This window comes from Molossus molossus, unplaced genomic scaffold (assembly GCF_014108415.1).
Source record: "Molossus molossus isolate mMolMol1 unplaced genomic scaffold, mMolMol1.p scaffold_m16_p_5, whole genome shotgun sequence".
Classification (NCBI taxonomy): domain Eukaryota; kingdom Metazoa; phylum Chordata; class Mammalia; order Chiroptera; family Molossidae; genus Molossus; species Molossus molossus.
The window spans coordinates 25,103,249-25,124,230 of NW_023425388.1; the positions used below are offsets into that span (position 1 = coordinate 25,103,249).

Genomic DNA, 20,982 nt, shown 5'->3' on the forward strand with positions numbered 1-20,982 from the left:
ACTGACAATTATATGTAAGAGAAAGGAGCATCAGGCCAATTGACGTGCTCATAGAGGGGTTGCAACATAAGTTCCAACTCCCCACCCCCTCCCAAACTACTTCAGAAAGACATCCTTTGTTTTATTTCGTCATTTGGTCTTTCAGCTGCTCGACTTATCCAGAACATGGATACCACCGCTGAGCCTTGTTCGGACTTCTTCAAGTACGCCTGTGGAGGCTGGTTGAAACGCAACGTCATTCCTGAGACCAGCTCCCGTTACAGTAACTTTGACATTTTAAGAGATGAACTAGAAGTCATTTTGAAAGGTTAGTGAAGTTTGTGTCTATGCATCAAAGATTTTTCTCTTAAGCTATTCATTTTTTAATATACAGCTCTTGTTGCACAGGAATAAAGTCAGTAATCCCTCCAAATTTTGTGGACCACCACCTAGTCATGCTGGGGGTGGCAGACACTGAAATGGACATGTTGGCCTCTCTTAGCAATTCCTACTTTCATTTGTAGCTACATAAACAATAAGCCCTATTATCCCTAGAGATGGCATCTTGATGACTTTAAACAGAAGATGAAATTAAGTGATTTCCACTAAATACCACTTCCCTGGTCTTCCCACCCCAACCCTGTGTTGAACTCACTATAAAACATCTAACCCAGCTAAGACACTTCTGGGCATTTGAGAAAGTCATGTCTAGTCCCCTGCTATCCTCCATCCTTTGTTCTCCTCCTCTAGAAGTCACTTTGTAGAAAACAAGTTTTGCTATTTTCTAACATCCTAACATGTAGGACAATTAATTCAATGTATTGGGAGCATGAACAGTGCAATCACACAAAAGGAATTATTTTTCAGCCATCAAGAGCACTATCATATTAGATTCCAAACTCCTCTGTCTTATTTGTTTTCTTTTTAATCTCAATTTAAAATCAAAGTAAATTATCTATGGCAGAACAGTACACATCACTATTCACACACACACACACAAAGATAATCTAGTCAAAAACACTTTCATGTAACTTGGCTAATGAAAATAACTCCCAGTTCTGCACCAGGAATAACGATTAGGTGAGGGGGTTGGTTTTTCCTGTAGGTTTTGGCATGGGAAGGGAGTGAACATACATACAAAGAAGCAAGTTTGTTACTGAACCCGTGTTGAAAATGTTAATTACAGCTGCAAATGAACAATTATATTAATGCATTTTATTAAATGCCTCATTTCAGATGTCCTTCAGGAGCCCAAACCTAAAGATATAGTAGCAGTACAGAAAGCAAAAACATTGTACAGATCTTGTATAAATGAATGTAAGTGCTCCTCATTACATTTCATTAAGAGTGTTCCAAAATATTCATAGACCTCTTACTAAATTTATTTTCGTTGCTTTCAAAGCTGTCATTGATAGCAGAGGTGGAGTACCTCTACTCAATGTGTTACCAGAAATATACGAATGGCCAGTAGCCACAGAGAACTGGGAGCAAACATATGGTAAGGCAGTTTTCCTTCTTAAAAAAAGAATTCCAATGAAATTTACGTTATTATTATATTCTGGTATCGTATTCATGCACTAAAGCTTCTAAAGATGTACTTCACCTTTCATTGCTTCAGGTACTTCTTGGACAGCTGAGAAATCTATTGCACAACTGAATTCTAAATATGCAAAAAAAGTCATTATTAATTTTTTTATTGGCACTGATGATAAAAACTCTACGAACCATATCATTCATGTAAGTTTGTGTGGCTGTCAGCCAAAGTTATCTTTAAATTGTAAGAAAACTTCCACATACATGGTTGTTGTTGATATTTAGAAATAATGCACATTCTCACTTGAATTGCATGGGAAATGTGGGAATAAATTAACACTTTGTCCCTGATATCTGGATTGTCCATTTTGAAAATATTTTCTTAATGCTGGTTTTAGATACTCATCTCTCTTTTCTGCTTCCCTTATTTTAGATACCTCTCCTTACATAAAATAAATAAGAAGTGAAAGACTTTTAGCCCCTTCTATTTAGAAAAAGCACCCAATTTCTCTGTATGTTCATGAGTATTGTCTGCTTTGCATAAAATTGCATGTCTGGAAACCAGAAATTCCTAATTGCTTCCAAAAGGAACATAGAGAAGGAATTTTGAACATGGTTTTGGTTCTCACTAAAGAATGTCTGTACTTTTTTTCTCAATTAAGGTAAAGATTGGCATCAATTAAGATGCCATTTTTTCAAATGGCTTTGCTAGATTTTTAAATTGAATTTACTGGGGTGATATTTGTTAATAAAATTATATAGATTTCAGTGTACAATTCTATAATACATCATCTGTATATTGTATTGTGTGTTCACCACCCCAAGTCAAGTCTCCTTCCATCACCATTTATCCCCCCTTTACCCCCTTCTACCTCCCCTCACTACCCTTTCCCTCTGAATTTTTTTTTTAATGTAAGCCATTCATTTAGGTTTATCTAAGGTGTCACTTAAAATGAGATTTATACTTAACGAGTGTGTTTGGAAAAGATTATATATAAAGCTTTCGTCTGGTCTCCTGTAAAATAAGCTAAACCAACGTTGCAGGTCACAGAATCATATTTATGTCATTATTGCATAAATCTTCATGGTTATTTATTAAAATCATGAAAAACATTGAACCCAGATCTTTTTCCTTGGGCTTCCAAAGCCAGCATCCTGCCTGACCACCATGAGGGCAATATTTTAGGGCGGGTCAGAGGTTAGAGAAGGAGCAGGGCCTTCTTATGTAGATGTGTTCTGGCTCCTTCCTTCCAGTCCTCTGGGTGATGTTTCTGTTATACTGACCCGCCTCTTCCTGCTAGAATTCTCACTTTAATCGGTAAATGGTCTGGTTTGGCCCTGTACCCATCTCTTTTTGTGTGTCAGTTTAGTTGAGCATCAAAGGCATTTCACTTAAAAGATTCCCCTGTACCACGCCTGGTCAGAGTGGCTCAGTAAATTGAGTGTTGTCCCATGGACTGAGAGAGGTCCCCATTCGATTCCCAGTCAGGGCACATGCCCCGGTTGTGGGCTCCATCCCCAGTAAGGGGTGTGCAGGAGGCAGCTGATCGATGTATGTATCTCTCTCACATCGATGTTTCTATCTTTCTCTCCATTCCTCTCTCTCTAAAAACCAATAAAAATATATTTTAATAAGTAAATAAATAAAATAAAGATTCCCCTGTACCCACCGTCTTACTACGCAGTGCATAGGAAGCAATCTCCAGAGCTGCAACTGTGCCCAGGTAGCTGTCACTGGGTCTGAAGGTGGACTAGACACTGTCGAGCGGACCTGAGTTTCCTCTTTCACACGCTCAGTGGTGTCTGCAGAAGTCCAGAGCAGAGTAGCTCTGGAGAGAACCAAGGAAGTGGCTCCTTCATCCCCCTAGGATAGAGGACCTCCAAAAAATCTCTGGCAAGATTCCACTAGCTAAAACATTTTAGAGTTACCATGGAGGTGTCTACCTTTTATCTTTATTCCACCCCAGTTAAGGGTTGGGGCAGAAGAAAATGTCCCCCAAAGGGGCATATTAGAATCTCAAGAAGCAGAATGGCCCATAAATGTGTAATTTAGAAACTCCTCAGGCCTAGGTTCTCACATGTTTTTGTTCACCTGCACCTTCTGTTCTGCATTAAAATCCTTCCCAGTATATTTTCTGATCAAGTTTTCTTTGTTTTTTTCCTCAAATAGCTGCAGCACAGCCTTCCAGATGATCTAACTACCCATCAGTTTAATACTTTGAAGTAGTGTGAAAACCACTTCCTAATTATGTATTCACTCAGTGTGTGATTGTTAACCTTTTAAACAGCAACCACTCTGGGATCTTGTTCGTAAATCGATAGGCATACTTGTACCTTGTCCGACTGTCCTATATCAACTGAATGGTGTATTTTCTTCTTTTGTGTATTTTTTATAGATTGACCAACCTCGACTTGGCCTCCCCTCCAGAGACTATTATGCATGCACTGGAATATATAAAGAGGTAAAAAAAACAACAGAAAACTAACAAAATAAAACTACAGAATCATCTGGTGTAAATTTATAAATAATGAAAAAGACTAAGGCCAACTATATGTTGTTCATGTTCTTCACTCCGGACAAATGCTTAAAATCAGACACAATAGTGATCTCCTTTTGATAGAATGAATATTCTCAGCAGAATGAATGAAGGTATTTTAAGAAACAAGGAAACTCGAAATTCCTTATTTGTGTCTTGATTTTCAGTATTTGTCTATCACCCATTTTGAAAAGTCAACTTTAATGGTTTAATTTCCCTTAAAATTGGATCATTTGAAAAATGAACGCATTAATTATGGGCCAGGGCAATACAAATGAGGACTAAGGAGTGGTCCAGCCGGAGACTCATCAAACTCTGTAGCACCCTTCCAGAGCCTTCTGTTTGACTTTCAGAGGTCTACCTAGGGCAGCGGGTTAGACAAACCTTTGCAGCCCCCTTCAGACTCTAACACTGGTCAGCTAGCCAAAGGGTGCCATACCCCACAGAACTGCTGTATGGTCCGGGGGCTGCTTCTTGTCCCCCAGCCTTACCTCCCACAGGCTGATGTCCATGTGCTCTTGCTTATTGATGTAAAGGAACAACAGAAGACAACTTGGCAATGTGATACATTATTAGATATTTTGGGAAGAGATTGGTTCTACAAACGTTGTCTTCATAATTCTTTTGTAGCTCGGAAGGAAGTTAAGTTTACCTGTGACGATCCTGATGGGTCACAATGTAGTGTTGTGGCTGACATTAGCCCCCAGTTAAAATTATTAGCTAAATATGTTTATGCTGAGCATTTATTTTGTGTAATTAAGTTCAAATAACATGGGATAAATTTACTGTATTTTTTTGAGTGGCTACACAATATTGAAACGAGGGAAAAGATGTATTATAAAAGGCCACAATCAATAGCACAATCATGTGCGCGTGGGATTTGGGTTCCTTGCAGCCTAGTTACTGTGTAGGTTGCAGCTATTGGCTTTAGAAGCTGTCCAGCTGCTTCCTATTGCAGAGCTGAGGGTGATTGAGGAATTTTGGCTCATTATACACTTTCATCATCATCAACTAGGATGTTTTTCATATTTAGAATTGTTTCCTAAAGACATATCAATTTTTCAATCCTAAAAATATGCATACATTTTTGTATCTTAACATTTCTGATATGAAGGTACCTGGCAGTCAGTGTATACATTTGATATGGTAAGGTTTCTTTACTGCTGTTGTTTTTCCAAAAAGCTGTTGTTAAGATGATGGTGTATTTGTACACTGGTACATTCAATGCTATTTCATAACTGAGAGCAGGTTAAAAATTGGCAGGCATAGGCCTGAGTCTGATATAGAGGCATTTTTGTTTAACCTGCAGTTTTTTGTTTGTTTGTTTTAATTTTGATTAGTTTCCAATATTTAAAATGTTGGAAGATTTTAGTTGAGAATTCAGATTTCTTCATAAATTAGTAGAATTGGAAACCCTAGACTTCATCGCCTTGTGGCAGCAGTTAGACCAAGCTTCACTATGTTGCCCCCTTTAGGTAGGTCACTTGTTCTGCAAGTTTGAAGAGTTCTCATCTATATCATTCATTGATTTATGTTGACTTCCTGGTCCTTGAGGCATTAGAGTTTATAAATTAGTTAAGTCCTGGCTAAGCTTTAGTAACAAAGAAACCTGAAAATACTGTAGCTCAAACAAGAGAGAAGTTTATTTCTATTTCCTGTTATAGTCCAAAGGTAGGCAGGAAGCCCAGGCGAGGTAGGAAGCTCTGCTCCATGAGAATGGTCAGGATCACAGCTTTCTTTGATCTTTGACCTTGAATATGTTTTTTATGAGTCTAACTGGCCGAAGTTGATTCATCAGTACCATGTTCACATTTCAGGCCACAGCAAAATAAAGAGGGAAGTTGGTAGACAAGATTTCTTTTTATGAAAGTGATGCAGAAGTTGCATACATTCCGTTGGTTAAAACATTGTCATGTGGCCACAACTAAATTTTAAGGAGGCTGGGAAATGTAGTTGTAATCTGGGTGGTCATGTATGTGCCTTATTAAAATTCAGTTTTGGGGAGAAAGGTTCTGTTCCTAAAAAGAAGAGGGGAATCTTGGCTACCAACAACACTTAGCAATGTCTCCCACAGTTTACATCAACTAGTCTGGGAAATACTCTATTTGTAGTCAAATAACAGAGTAGGGGTCAAATCTAAGATTCGTAATATATTATGTTTATAGAGTTTGTGGGTGAGAAATCTGAGTCATAGAGGCTTGCCCCAGAACACTCAGCAAAACAGTATTAGAAACCCAGGTAGAACTTTTGCCCTTGTCTATGGCTCCTTCCGTTACATTCTAGCTTCGTAAGACTAGTCCTTCATACTAGTAGAGTTCTGTAGATGAGCAAGTGATTTAAAGAACTCAGCAGCACTTACAGCTGGAATTTTGTATGCGCTTCGATCAGGTGTCCTCTGATGATTTGGGTGAGACTAGCAAACACACAGCACCTTGCTGCCTTATATTACTCTGGCTGTTTATCATTGCACTCTCCTGCTAGCCTCAGACGCCAGACCACTTCTCCGCTCTGTGCTCCAAGTTCCACGCAACCTCCTTCCAGTTGGAGGAAGTTGGCACATGAGATGAAATAGAATTGTCATCCTGGAAATGGGTTATTGCTAGAGTAGTTCTGTACCCTGCCTCTCTTTTAAAATCTACTATTTAGGGGAAAGGAGTGAATGCATTTAGCCTTGGGGAAATAAAAATCAATCTTTTTCTTATTCCCCTCATGACATTTGCTACTCTCTCGCTCATTACCACCTGAAATTCCTCACTTAGTTTCCTCTGCATCCACAGCCAGCTTTCAGATATAAGTTAATTTTTGTTTTTCAGCTACCCTGCTATCTCTGAAAGAAGTCAACCCCTTCAAGTATTTTTTCTCTCTCTCTGTGTTTTATTGTTTCACAGAAAAAGATGGTGAAAGGGATAGGATAACAAAATCTAGTGGAGAAGTTATGTGGTGGAGAAATTATATGGCTGGAAGAAGTCCTAATATCGTTGTATCAGTGTATGCTGGTGCTCATTGATTTTCTCACTTGTAAGCTTTAATATATGCTGTTCCCTTTGCCTGAAGCCCTTCACCCCACACGCCACTGCACGGCTCCCTTCCTTTTCTCCTTACCCTTTACATCGAAGTTTACATTTTGATTCCTCATGAAGTCCTTTCTTGGAACTTCTGACTAGGTGAAGATACCTGTGTGTTCCTGTAGGACATGGGTTTCTGTATACTTTTTTACTTAATGTCTTTTTTTCCCCCCGTGGAAAACTGTACGCTTAGTGCCAAAGCTCATTTATCCTTTGCTTTATTCTCAGTACTCAGCTCAGTTTCTGGTCCTTAGTAATTATCAAATAAATCTTGCGGAATCAGTGGATGAATGGTTGAGGGGGAAGATGGCAGGGAAGAGAGAGAGGGGGAAAAAAAAACCCCAGTCTCATTAGGAGTCTGTTCTAGTACTTGCCTTGATTCTTGAGGACGTGTGAGCTCTAGGGCATCCATTGCTAATAGAATACACTTCCTGAGCATCTTGTAAACAAACATTGTATAAATCATATATCATTTTTCTTTTTTCCAATCTCTGCTACAGTCAATTTGCTTGAGATAGTCACATATTCAGTAAGTCTCATAGTTTTTCAGTCCACATTGTTTTATTAAAAATAACCAAGAGCAATTTTGTGTTTTGTTTTGTTTTATTGATTTTAGAGAATGAGGAAGGGAAAGAGACAGAGCAAGAGAGAGAGAAACATCCATCAGTTGCCTCCCATATGCACCCTGACCAGGGATCAAACCCAGACCTGGGTATGTGCCCTGACCTGGAATTGAGCCCCTGACTCTTCAGTGCACAGGAACACACTCTAACCAACTAAACACCGGCCAGGGCACCAAGAGAAGTTTTGAGGTCGTCAACTTTCTTTTACCGACAAACGTGCTGTCTTTGACTAGAGAAGCTTAGCTGCTTTACTTCTAGTCCCTGGTTTTCAAACCATAGTATGGAGTCTGGTTCGCAGATATGCTTCAGGAGCTGGAGATAAGGGAGGGCCGCACCCCTCTTCGATCAAAAGCACCCTAATCATAGATCTCTTTGATTAAAGCATTACCTAGGCTCATTTCCCCAGGTTTGTTTTTTTTAATATTTTTAATATGTTTTTGTTGATATTTTAGAGAGAGAGGAAGGGTATAAGAGAGAGAAACATCGATGTGAGAGAGAAAAATCAATCGACTGCCTCCTGCACGCCCCCTACTGGGGATCAAGCCCACAATTCAGGCATGTGCCCTGATCACATATCCAACCGGGACCTCTCAGTCCCTGGGATGATGCTCAATCCACTGAGCCACACTGGCTGGGCCCCCAGGTTTTTTTTTCTCCCTCCATTTGAGATATGCAGCTCATCCAGGGAATCATCTTCCACAATTCTAAAACTTCACATAAACAATGGAAACAGCACCCACAATTACAAGAAAGCCCATCCCATTTCACAGAAGCATTTTTTGCCTTCTGATACCTTAGGAATGGAATTTCTGTGTTGTGATAGACATTTCTACCAGTAAATTACCTTGTTTCATGATACCAGTAAACAGTGAAAATAGCTAATGTGTTTTTTTCAAGAACTGTATTGCACCTCCTTCTTTTACGTTGAAACCTACTTTACTCTTGTTACAAGGTTTTTCAAACTTATTAGGTGCTTTTATTCTGGCAGGTTTAAATTTTCTATTTTGAGAAATGCGTGTTGCGGTCCTCTGGTTTTTGTTGTAAATTTAAATACCTTCGTCCCTTCTGTGTTCTGTGCTTTACTTCTCACTTAGAGAGAATGCCCTAAGGCAACAGAAACCCAAACACTTATATTCTTATGTTTACATGACACAATCGCATGTTTTCTTTAATAATTAAGGTGACTCGTGCACAGACTTTACGGGCTAAATGGGACATTAGAGGATTTAGTTCGACCCCTCGTTTTACAAATGAGGGAACAGAGACCCAAAGAAGTAAAATGACTTGCTTAAAAGTCATAGATTAGAAGATCCCTGTGCCAGCTAGGAACGTTCATTGTAAGCAGTAGAAACCTACTCTGATTAGTTTAAATTTTATTTTTAAAAAATATTTTTGGCCCTGGCTGATTTGGCTCAGTGGTTAGAGCGTCGGACCGCAGACCAGAGAGACCCGCGTTCAGTTCCCGCTGAGGGCACGTACCTCGGTTGCAGTTTGTCCCTGGTCTAGGTTGGGGTCATGTGGGTGGCAACCAGTCGATGTGTTTCTCTCACATCAATGTTTCTCTCCCTCTCTTCCTCCCTCTCTTCCTCCCGCTCTATCTGAAGATAAATGCAAAAATAATAATAATCATCATCATCATCATAATAATGTTTTTGTTTGTCTCGCTTGCCTGTGAAGTCCTGGGGATGAATCAGCATGGGTGGTTGCAGGGATTCAACTGAGTCATCTCATCACCCCTCTTCTCCTTCTCGAGGGCCTGTCTGCTCTTGTGTCGTCCTCTTTCCCTAGCACTCTACCTCCATGTGGCACCGAGGATAACCAGTGGTGGCTTCACAGTCCAGAAAAAAGAAATCCCGTCTCTCCTAATGCCTGTCAGTTTCTGAGAAAATGACACTGATTGGCCCCATTTGAGACATCTCTTCCTCCAGCCAGCCACTGTGTCCAGGAAACCGGGCTCTGATTAATCAGCTGTCTGTGCCAACTAAGGTCTGCGACCCAGGAAGGGAGACCCCTTGATGGGCAGTTCTGTCAACAGGAAGCAGGACAGAGGGCGGTGCTGTAAGAAGATAGGGGAGAAATAGCTACTGTGGCTCACCTTACCTTTCTCCTGTCTCTCGGTCCTGTCTCTCTAGCTTTCCTTCCAGTGGGTGCTTTTTCTGCAAAAACACCTAAGAGCCCATCTCATTTAAAAGTATTAGTTAAGCAGGGTCATGTGCCTGACACAAGTTGCCAAACAGACCAGATAAACACTATCTTCTTCCAGGGCCTTATAATCTAAAATTTTTACCTCGGCGTTGTGCGGGTCAAAGATTAGGCAGAATACTGTGCAAACACATACACTGAAAAAGGGACATGTCTTACGAGTTTGGATTATCTGTTTGGCTCTTTTTCTGGGAAGCTTCTTTCCCCAGGAAATGACTAGAATTTTCTAAATGTCACGGCAGAGGAACTGTTCTCAAAATGGGTTCATCGAGGAGTCTCTCCTCTTTGAGGACCTCCCTCGTTCAAGAGCTAGAACCTGATTTCTGAGCTATTCTGATGAGCCGAAGACGACTTCAGATACTCTGCTGCTGGAAGGGATATGAATAGTGAGATCTGAAACATTTCGGTGCTAGGACAATAATATGAAAGATACACATTGCCCATAAAAACATTGTCCCATTCAGGGAATTTTAAAATGAAACCAATCAACTATCTCATGTGAGACAGTACTTGAATATTGATTCACTAAAAGCCCTGATGACCATATTTTATTGAAAAAGCACCCACCTGCAGAAGAATCTCTGAACTCAGTATTGGGGGTGAATTGGGATTGAGCTCAAAGCTCTGCCCCTCTCCCGTCTTAACCTCTTTAGCTTATCAAGGCTGTTATCTTGTCCCCTTTTGTAAGGAAATCTGTAGGTTAGGCACCCAAAATGTTTGAGACTAATGGAGCTATGGATACACTCCTGCTCTCTGTGTGTTTGAGAAGGTAGAATAAGCCAGGAGCAGTTTTCCAGCCCAAGGACCACATCATGTGCAAGGACAGGGCTCTGTGGAGCCACACTTGTATGCATACACATTCCAAGAAAGTCCATCACGATTTATTTTACTTGTGTATACATCAACAAAATATTTATTTGAACAGACCACTTCAGGGCTAAAAGAAACACGAGAAAACCTCTGGTCAGCAAATGAGAGCCCGCGGAGGCGAGGCGGGAGGTGAGAGTAAGTCTGTAGGATATACGCTGTGACCGCCGCAGGGGAGGGGATGCCAGGGTCGTGAGGCAGTTTACAGCTCTTAGGAGAACTGGAGGTTCGCAAAACGTGAACATGTTTTGGGGTGAGGATAAAGGACTTGGAGCGTGACCAGGATGGTTGGAAGCCAGAAAGAGATGACCTGTGTGTGTAAGAGAAAACGCAGACCAGAAACACTCTAAGTGGTACCTACTCAGAAAGAGCACACGCTGAGGTCTGCGGCCCTGAGGTGGGCAGCTACACACTGGAACTGATTTAAACTTCGAAAGGATTTTGTTTGCCCACTTACTCAGAATACAGGCCGAGAGAAACTGCTGCTCTGGGCTTGGGCTCAAAATAGAAGGCTGATGCCACAGGATATGAGTGACACTTATTTACTATACCTAAAAATTAACTTTTTTTTTTTTTTAAATCCTCACTCGAGGACATTTTTCCATTTTTTGTTCAGATAGAGTGGGAGGGAGAGAGAGGAAGAGAGAGAGAGAAACATCAATGTGAAAGGGACACATCGAGTGGCCGCCACCCGCACGACCAACCAGGGCCGGGGACAAACTGCAACCGAGGTATGTGCCCTTAGCGGGAACCAAACCCGGATTTCTCTGGACCGCAGGCTGACGCTCTAACCGCTGAGCCAAACCGGCCAGGTCATTAACTTTGTTTTTTTAATGAAACAGATATTCATTGAGCGTCACCTATGCGACAGTTACTTTCCTATGCGATAGGAATACAAGGAAATAAGGCACAAAGGTCCTTGTTCACATGGAACTTGTATTCTAATGGGAGAAGGTAGACAATAAAAAGCCAGTAAATTATTTCAGGATATGAGATTAAGGCAGATAGTAGATTTACAAAGAAAATAGAACCTGGTGACATGGTACAAGGTAGAGGACTGGGGTAGAGGTAGGTGGATAATTGAGATATAATTTTATCTAGTTTTTGAAAAAAGATCACTCTGACTGCTTGGTTGACTTGATAAAACAGAGCCTGCAAGAGAAACTGCTGACTTCAGTTTGTCCTTCCTGGTCACCAGGTGACTAACAGTCAGGAGGTTTCACCCCATCCAGTCCAGATCTCTGTATTTAAGAAAACATAAAGGAGCTTTTTAACTGGGACTTAGTGGTTATGACAAGGGATGTTTTTAAGGTTGACTGAACCAAGTTTGTAAAAAGAACTTCATGCAGCCTGGCCGGTGTGGCTCAGTGGTTGAGCATCGACCCTGCACCAAGAGGTCACTGGTTCGATTCCCGGTCAGGACACATGCCCAGGTTGTGGGCCCGATCCCCAGTGGGGGGCATGCAGGAGGCAGCCAGTCAATGTTCTCTCTCATCAATGTTTCTATCTCTCTCTCTCTCTCTCTTTCTTCCTCTCTCTCTCTAAAATCAATAAAGAAAAAAAAATTAAAGTCATTTCCTGTCTCTGCATCGAAGTTTTCAAAAAAAGAACTTCATTGCAACTTCCAAAACATATGCAACAAACCTTAGAAATTGCACAATAATTTCTCATATGACTCTGCAGGTTCTCAGACAATCCCCTTGCGTGTGGTCCACAGTGGATCCTCTTGCGTCCTGTGTTTCTCCGGAGTCCTGGTAGGATGGGCAGTGTTTCTCTTTTCTGGTCCTTAGGAATGGCTGCGTGACTCTATGTAACAGGGTAGTTCTTCAGGGAGCAAGCCTGTGTTGGCAGCTGCGTGCTCCTTGACATGCTGCGTAAAGTGGGCAAACACTCCAAGCCTCGTTGATAGGAAACATCTTTCCTGGTTACTGTCCTTTGTGTGTTCCTCCTGGAAACTTCCTGCGTAACACTATTACACACACCCCCACATCAGCGGCTAGGAACAGTAGAGTTCTGTGACTTCTCAGTCACTTCATGCTTCATGTTAGGACAATGTTCTTCCAAAAGGGAGAAGGCAGAAACTTAATAAGAGCTGGGGTCCTGGAATAGCAACTTTGGACATGAAAATTACCCAAATATCAGCCAGTCTGACTGGAGAGCTGTCTGTTCTTCCTTGGGTCTTGCTGTTACTCGTCAACAAAGATACTGAAGCTCGAAGGACCATAATCAAGGGCAGTGCTTTCTTTCTCTTTGGCAACTCCAACAAATACCAGCTTTTTTATAAGTAGGAGGAGCCCAGTTCTGAACTGAACTAATATATAAATATCACTGGTTGATCTTGCAAAATAAAGATAGTTCTAATTAGAGTAATGATTCATGGTGTTGGGTATTGCTAAATATTATCTCATTGATATTGTGTAATTTGAAAACTCACTAAACTGCTATTAGGGATTATACCCAACTATTATCATTTTTGACCCTGCTGTTATAAGCACGGGGATTTGCAACATTTTATTTTTAAAGGAAATGCTGCACAGATTTTTAGGTGGGTTTCTTTTTCACAGGATTCACTATATCAAGGCTTGAACTAGGTTGCTTTATGATTCGAAAAAGATAGCTGACTCTGGCCCTTGCCCTGATAACTAATTGCTCTCTTACTGACACATACAAAACTGAAATTCAGTTTTAAAAATATTCTGGCCAATGTACTGTTTAAATGTTAAAGTGTGTTGATTACTTTTTCCCCAAATCATGCCAATTACAGTCATTTGGCATTTTATATATTTACAAGTACCTCAAGGAAGAAAATTAAAACCTTAAGGTAGAATGGATTGTAGAAAGGATTTAATAGCAGCAGTAAGCCTGCATTCTGACAGCTGCTATATAAATTTGGAAGCTTGAAAAGATAATCAAGATATTAAGACATGTTGTAATCAGTCACATTGGAATTGTTGCCAAGTAGTGAAGTTCATTAAAGGAAGTAGTGTATTCCACGTAGCTGTATTAAATATTTAAGCATCCCAGATGCTAGTGCTTCCTGTTTCCTGGGAATCTTGACCAGCGCAGCAAACTAGAAGCATCATCCAAGCTTACATTAGGCCAAGTTCCATAGTCTTTAGATACATCTGTAAGGATGAAGAAAAGAGAGTAGAATCAATTTGAAGAGTCAGCAAAGTACAAGAAAGCAAAGCATTCTTGTTATTGTTCTCTTATCTGATTAACAGAAAGAAAAACATCCTAAAGAGTAAAACGATATCTTAGTAGGTTGATATTGAAAAATTACAAATTACCATTTTCTTCATAGTCAGTAGCAAGTTCCTGATGAATACAGATGAATTTGTGTGATTTGAAATACAGTTAATTAAAAAACACTGCATGCTTATATTTTGGAATAGTTGGTCCCATTAGGTGTGAACTCAGACATATTTGTTTACTTCAAAGTGAAACAAGAATTTTGATTACCTTTGAGTAGGAAAAGAATGGAATTTATAAGAATACACAGAAAGCATTCTATTATCCTATACCTTAGTGATTAGGTTTTTAATACAGACTCACAGCTGAAAAATAGTTTGTTTTATTGAGTGTCAAATCCATAGATAGAGATGGTTGCTAGACACCCCAGCGTGACAGGGTATCCATGGGAGAGAATGCCCTCTCCCCAGGGCACTGTTTACTTAGCATTTAGTAAAGGTCATTGTATGCCAGTATCTAAACCTTACTTAAAGGTGTCCTCTTGACTTTCAAATTGATAATAACTCTACATTTTGCTTAGGTTCTCTTGCTAGATAAAATATTTTTCTCTCCCTGTGAATTTTATGTTTAATTCTCTTAATGAGTCACTATAAATTCAGATGTGCCTTTGCACTCACAGTAAATGTCAGGATCGCTATCACTGATAATCAGAAGGGCTATAAAACTCTCTTGAAACTGAAAGTGTTAAGCACTGGATAGTCTTCCTTTGTATTTACCCTGTGAACAAGTTATAGAAGTATAGAAGTACCCATTGATTCAAACTTGTGTGGCTTCTGTAATCAGGGTTGTTTGTCATCCAGCTAGTGCTGGGAACTTGAGTTTTGAGTAAATTTTAATGAAGTGGGATCATCATTTATTTTAATTGTTGATAAATAATAATAGCTAAATGGCAATAGGTTGAGACGTATGAAAGTGACATTCAATTTCCTGGAGTTGATGCTACTGAACTTGAATAAGGCATTTATGTATTCCTTAAAAGTTTGAGAATGTAACTAGTTTACAACTTACCTTCACACATTTTAAATGTATGTGAAGATAAAATGGAAAGAATTTGGGTTCTTAGAAGAAAGCTGATATGCAAATCTATGGTATCTTAGAAAGAAATTTCATAGTAATGGGAGCCAACTGTAGATTTAACATAAGCTCTTCCAACATAAACTCACATGTTTATGTTGGAGAAGTTAATAAGAATTCACTCTCATTAAAAAAATAATACTGGTTGGCCAGAAGAGACAGATATAAAGATGTCATAATAAAAATAGCAATGTGAGTTTGTGGCCATCTCTTCATTAATAGTTAAATATATACATACTTAAGAAAAAGACTCGGTTATTGTTTATCAAGTGTTTTTGCAACTGCAGTCCTATTAAGGCAATTTAAAATAACTTGATTGAAAATAAAAAATTACAAAATCTTCATAATCAAATAGTGACAAATCACTTCGTACTAAAAATTGAAAATTATAAATATGCATAACCAAAATATCCAGTTATAAGTTACTTAGTGCTTTCAAAGTGATACCTTATTGTTCTGGTTTAATTCAGACACATTGACTTTCTAAGAATTCATACAGGACATTTCTTTTAGGATTTAGGAAAAGCTCTCTACTGTATTGTGCTTTATCTGTTACCAGAAATCTATATGAAATTGAAAATAAAAATTTAAGTTAAAGCACTGTGGTGAATATTGAGAAGGGTTGCCAGCAATTTACTGTTATTTGTTTCTTGCAGGCTTGCACGGCGTATGTGGACTTCATGATTTCTGTGGCCAAATTGATGCGTCAGGAAAGAGGACTGCCCATAGATGAAAACCAGATTACTCTGGAAATGAATAAAATTATGGAATTGGAAAAAGAAATTGCCAATGTAAAACACATTATCTCTGATACACTGAATAATGTGAACCACTTTTTCTTCCTTTTTTCTTTCTATCCTATTTTAAGGGTAAAAGGTGCAACTGCTTAACCAAGTGATAAAAATGCATGGCTTAGTGAAAGATCATTAACTTTAAGAGGACCTTTGAAACTGGAGAATTTTATAGTAAACTGGGTTTCTCGCGTCCAGGAGACATACTAAATCTGACAAATATTGAACTAGATACACTTAATTACCCATTATAATTGGTTTACCTCAAAATTGTAACTACAGCCAAACCGTTGTTGAGGTGTCTTTGAGACTCGGGACACACTTGATTGCCAACTGTTCAGTGAAGCTGGTTTATTCCTGATAGGTACATTTTTACTTTTTTAAAAGTGTGTAGTGATTGCAAAGACCATCTCTATCCCTTTGCTAAGAAATATTAGCCCCTGAACATGGCCATGGACTGTGTGATGTCACTGAGCCCAGACTGTCAGGCTGCTGAGCTCAGGGGAGGTTTGATAGGATGCGTTGACCAGCCAAGCCCAAGGAGTGTATTCATAAACTTCCTCTAGCTGCAGGTGAACTCTGGAGTGTAACTTGGCATTTTCTTGTCCAACTGGGTCAGACAACACCCTGTACTTGTAAATCCCGTCGTCTTGCCACGGCAGTCAGAGCCTTGAAGACTGCAAACCTTTGAGGGCAATTTTAGCTTTCCCAGGACCACATGAAGCCAAAAGCCTCCAATCAGAGCCAGACTTTGCTTGGAGCTGCAGCGAGACAAATGGGAGTTTGATGGGTTACATGTGGTTCTGTGTTGAAAACAGAATTATTAGAAGAGAACAATTTATTGCCCTAGATGTTTGCCACTGTCACTTCCTTTGATCAGCCTCAGCTTTCTAGTAGTTGTATCTGAGAATTATTTGTGTCCGTATTTTCTTTCTTCTCTTAGACTCCGAGGTTGGGTGATACCTTAGTGACCTTTGAATCACCTGTGTATCTCTAACAGTGTCCAGCTTATTAATGCGCACAGCATATTCCATAAACAATTTTTTAAATAAGGAAATAAATAAGTGACCTAACAGGGAAATTGGAGCCACTGAGAAACAATTCCTATTTTAAACCTTTAATTTTGTCTCTCCCTGCTTACAATTGTTTTTACTCATTTCAGCCACTAGTTTGGGGTTGTTATTGCAATTATTATTTTTTTATTCGGTGGGAAAAAAAAACTGGATGTGGTTGAGTATAGAGCAGTAAGCTGGTCAGGCAGGATGGGAGGACAGTCACAAAAGGAGAAGGTGCTAGCTCTCCTTAGCTAACTGGCAACCTACTGGGAGCTTTCTCCGTTTTATTTTATTTAAATTGGTGAAGAAACTATTTTTTTTTGTCCTTGTTGTTTTTTTTGTGTGTGTGTATGTTTTAAATTTTCTGTCTGAATTTTAACTGGGACACAGAATAATAGTGATGGGGAGTGGGAGACAGAACTTGAATGATTAATTGGAGATGACTATACTTTAAAAAGTTATTATAATATGAAACAGAAACAACTGAGCTGCCCCTTAACCATGGAAGGCAGCCGGCCTGCAAATACTGCTTACATGGTTTGGCTGTTCTCAAAAATACAAAAAGATTTTTGAGAAATTTTATACTCAACGCTGCAGCCAGATCTTGATAACTGTTACTGAATATACTTGAACTATCTTAAATTTCACTTTCCTTTTTGATGTGACAAAATAAATTACAAGCACAGAGTAGAATTTAAATCAAAGTATATTTACCTACCCCATATTTATTTTCCCCTCAAATGCAGTTATATTTTTCTAAAGAATTCTTAGTCCTAAAATAATGATGACAAATTAAATCCATAGGCTACAGCTAAACCTGAAGATCGAAATGATCCAATGCTTCTTTATAACAAAATGAAATTAGCCCAGATCCAAAATAACTTTCCACTAGAGATCAATGGGACGGTAAGTAGCAAGTTTTATGTACTCTTTTATTGTGCCATTCCTAAAGCTTCTAACATTGAAATACAGTTTCTTAAAATTCAGCGATTTCTTACTTATTGAAATAAATGGAATATTCAATAAATTTAGATGACACCAACCACTTGATTTCATGACAGGACCAGGAAAAAATACTATTTGAACTATTATATTTGTATTTAGTTCGAGGGAATTTTAAAGGTTAAAGCCCTTTCAAGGCAGCTATGCAATAATGGTAGGAATGATTATAAGAAAGGATTGGAAAATATTAAATCTGAAAATCCTTCTGAAAGACCATTATATAGCCATCAAGTTGGATTGTCAGATAATAAAAACTCTCTATTTTTTTAACTCCTAAAAAGATTAATTTATTCAAAGAACTTGCTATGTTCTCATCAAGGCATCTATGGAGGTGTTCGGAGCAATAACAGAGAAACAGAACACAAGAAATAAGGGAACTCTGTCTCATAGGTTCCATTTATATGCAGCAATTGACATATTTTTGCTTAATTATAATTCATTAGCTAGTATGTAATTATCTCTTTTGGGGGCTATTCGTGTGTACTTGTGAATTAGTTGAGGCACACAATTAGGAAATAAAGCAACATCCATGGGAAAATCTACAAACTAGCACACTCAGTGATGGATTTGCTTTGACAATGATTATAATAAACAAGGACTTTTAGCCCAGCTGGTGTGGCTCAGTGGTTGAGTGTCAACCCACGCACCAAGAGGTCACTGGTTTGATTTCCAGTCAGGGCACATGCCCATGTTGCGGGCCTGATCCCCAGTGGGGGGCATGCAGAAGGCAGCCAGTCGATGTTCTCTCTCATTGATGTTTCTATCTCTTTTCCTTCCTCTCTCTCTAAAATCAATTTAAAAAATTATTAAATAAACAAACAACGACTTTTTAAAAGCATAACCTTTTGAGTTGGGAATTTCTCATGGAAGTTTTTTTAATTGAATTTACTGGGTTGATACTGGTTAACAAAATATGCAGGTTTCAGGTACACAATTCTACAACACATCATCTGTACACTGGATTTTGTGTTCGCCACCCCCAGTCAAGTCTCCATTCATCACCATTCATCCCCTCCCCCCGCCCTCCTCCATCTCCTGCATCTCCCTCCCACGGCAATCATCAAACTGTTGTCTGTGCCCATAGGTTTTTGTCTCTTTTTTCCCCCTTTTTTTGCTTTATCCCTCCACCTGCTCCCACCCAGCCCCACCCCCAAAGTTGTCAGCCTGCTCTCTATGAGGCTGTCTGTATTTTGCTTGTTAGTTCATTTTGTTCATTAGATTCCACATATGAGTGAAATCATATGGTTTCTGTCTTTCTCTGACTGGTATATTTCACTTAGCATAATGTTATCCAGGCCCATCCATGCTGTAAAGTGCCTAATAAATATGTTTTGAAAGAATGATCCAAACCACCAAAGGAAATCAAGAAAAGTACATAGCACTTTATACTTGGAAAGTGATCAGTATGTTATACACTTACCTATATAATAATAGAACCTAAAATTTGGCAACATCCTCAAGCACTGAAATGTGTCATTTCAGCAAGATTTATCTAATCTCCACTTCTGTGGTTTTTTCTTATGTCCATTGGTGGTTGAATAACCTCAATTTCTATTTTAAAAAGACAAGATTCCAACTTTTGGCAACTCAAAACCTAGCTTCTGAAGTGTAAAAACTGCATGCCTATAGACCCTCTATAGACGCTGTTCTGTTCAGCTTTATCGGACCCTCTCTGGTGTCCTTAACTTCACTGAACCTCTGCTATGACTGGAATGTGCTTTCATTTACAGCAGGATCTCCACTGAGAGATATTATTGTATTTGAATGGATTATTTCTTAATCATTACTTTAAAAAGATAAACACTGTGTACCATTTAAATTTTTGCATAAACCAAGGAAATTTTATGATAAAATTTTGTTCTTTAAAAAAAAAAAAAAAAAAATGATTAGACCAAGAAGATGACATTGAGCCTAATTTCTAGTTGTATATTCTCTATGCTTACAGGCTTTGCTTTTGTTCTTCAATGCTTGGTTTAATTCTGACATCAGAATAATCATGCTGCTGAACCAATTTTTATTTAAAACCAGTGGAAACAATTGAGGGAAAATCCCCGACAAGTGTCAGACTGACGATTGTGATAATTATATTGTGACGCAGCTGACACCCCAACCATGTCTGACCACTAACCGTAACTGAGTGTTGGAATCAAGAAGAGAAATTCATAATTACTGAATGTGTTGTGCCTGCTTTTTTCCAGTCATTCAACTGGTCAAATTTCACAAATGAAATTATGTCAACCGTGGATATTAACATTACAAATGAGGAAGATGTGATTGTTTATGCTCCAGAATACTTAACCAAACTTAAGCTCATTCTTACCAAATATTCTGCCAGGTAAGTATGTCAGAGTGCCCATGTCCTCAGAGTTTACATTTAATATTACTCTTTAGAAGCTTTGCAGCCTCATCTTTTCTGTTGCTGGGTGGTGGGTTTTTTTATACAGAGATCTTCAAAATTTTATGTCCTGGCGGTTCATAATGGATCTTGTAAGCAGCCTCAGCAGAACCTACAAGGAGTCCAGAAATGCTTTTCGCAAGGTGAAGAAACAATCTCTCTTTTCTTAAGACTTAAAACATAAAGAGATACATGGTTATGAAGGTGCCATGTACACTGCTAGAATGTGGTGAACTTTGCCAAGAGACGAAATGCCAAATGCTGGTGATTTTGCCCATATTTAGGCTCTGATGTCTAGAAAAGCCATCATAGAACAGCCAGTTTGTATGGGTTTGTCTACTGTGGCATCATGATTGAAATGCCATGGAAGGATATACATTTGGTTATGTGAACAGTTCATGAAACATACTGGCTTGGTTTTTTTTTGTGGTGTTAAAAATAATCGCAGGGATATCTCAATTAACTTGATTTTTCAGGTGTTCATAGCACACTAGATATACACACAGATGGACTGCATTGACGTGGACAATCCACTGAGAACACACCCACCTGAAGACAACCTTAAGGCCTTTTATTAGGCTGTACCTATATTTAAACAATCATCACT

At 39.0% G+C, this 20,982-nt stretch overlaps 1 protein-coding gene across 4 annotated transcripts in view; it reads left to right on the plus strand.

Moving 5' to 3' along the window:
- MME (membrane metalloendopeptidase) overlaps positions 1-20,982 on the plus strand; it is a 97,823-nt gene that overhangs the window by 35,229 nt on the left and 41,612 nt on the right. For all 4 annotated transcript variants that reach the window (XM_036242836.1, XM_036242839.1, XM_036242840.1 and 1 more), the window contains exons 4-12: positions 146-307; positions 1,216-1,296; positions 1,382-1,477; positions 1,598-1,716; positions 3,909-3,974; positions 15,789-15,923; positions 17,783-17,884; positions 20,179-20,315; positions 20,425-20,518. In XM_036242836.1, coding sequence (XP_036098729.1) covers positions 146-307; positions 1,216-1,296; positions 1,382-1,477; positions 1,598-1,716; positions 3,909-3,974; positions 15,789-15,923; positions 17,783-17,884; positions 20,179-20,315; positions 20,425-20,518 — 992 coding nt within the window. The remainder of the gene's footprint in view (positions 1-145; positions 308-1,215; positions 1,297-1,381; positions 1,478-1,597; positions 1,717-3,908; positions 3,975-15,788; positions 15,924-17,782; positions 17,885-20,178; positions 20,316-20,424; positions 20,519-20,982) is intronic.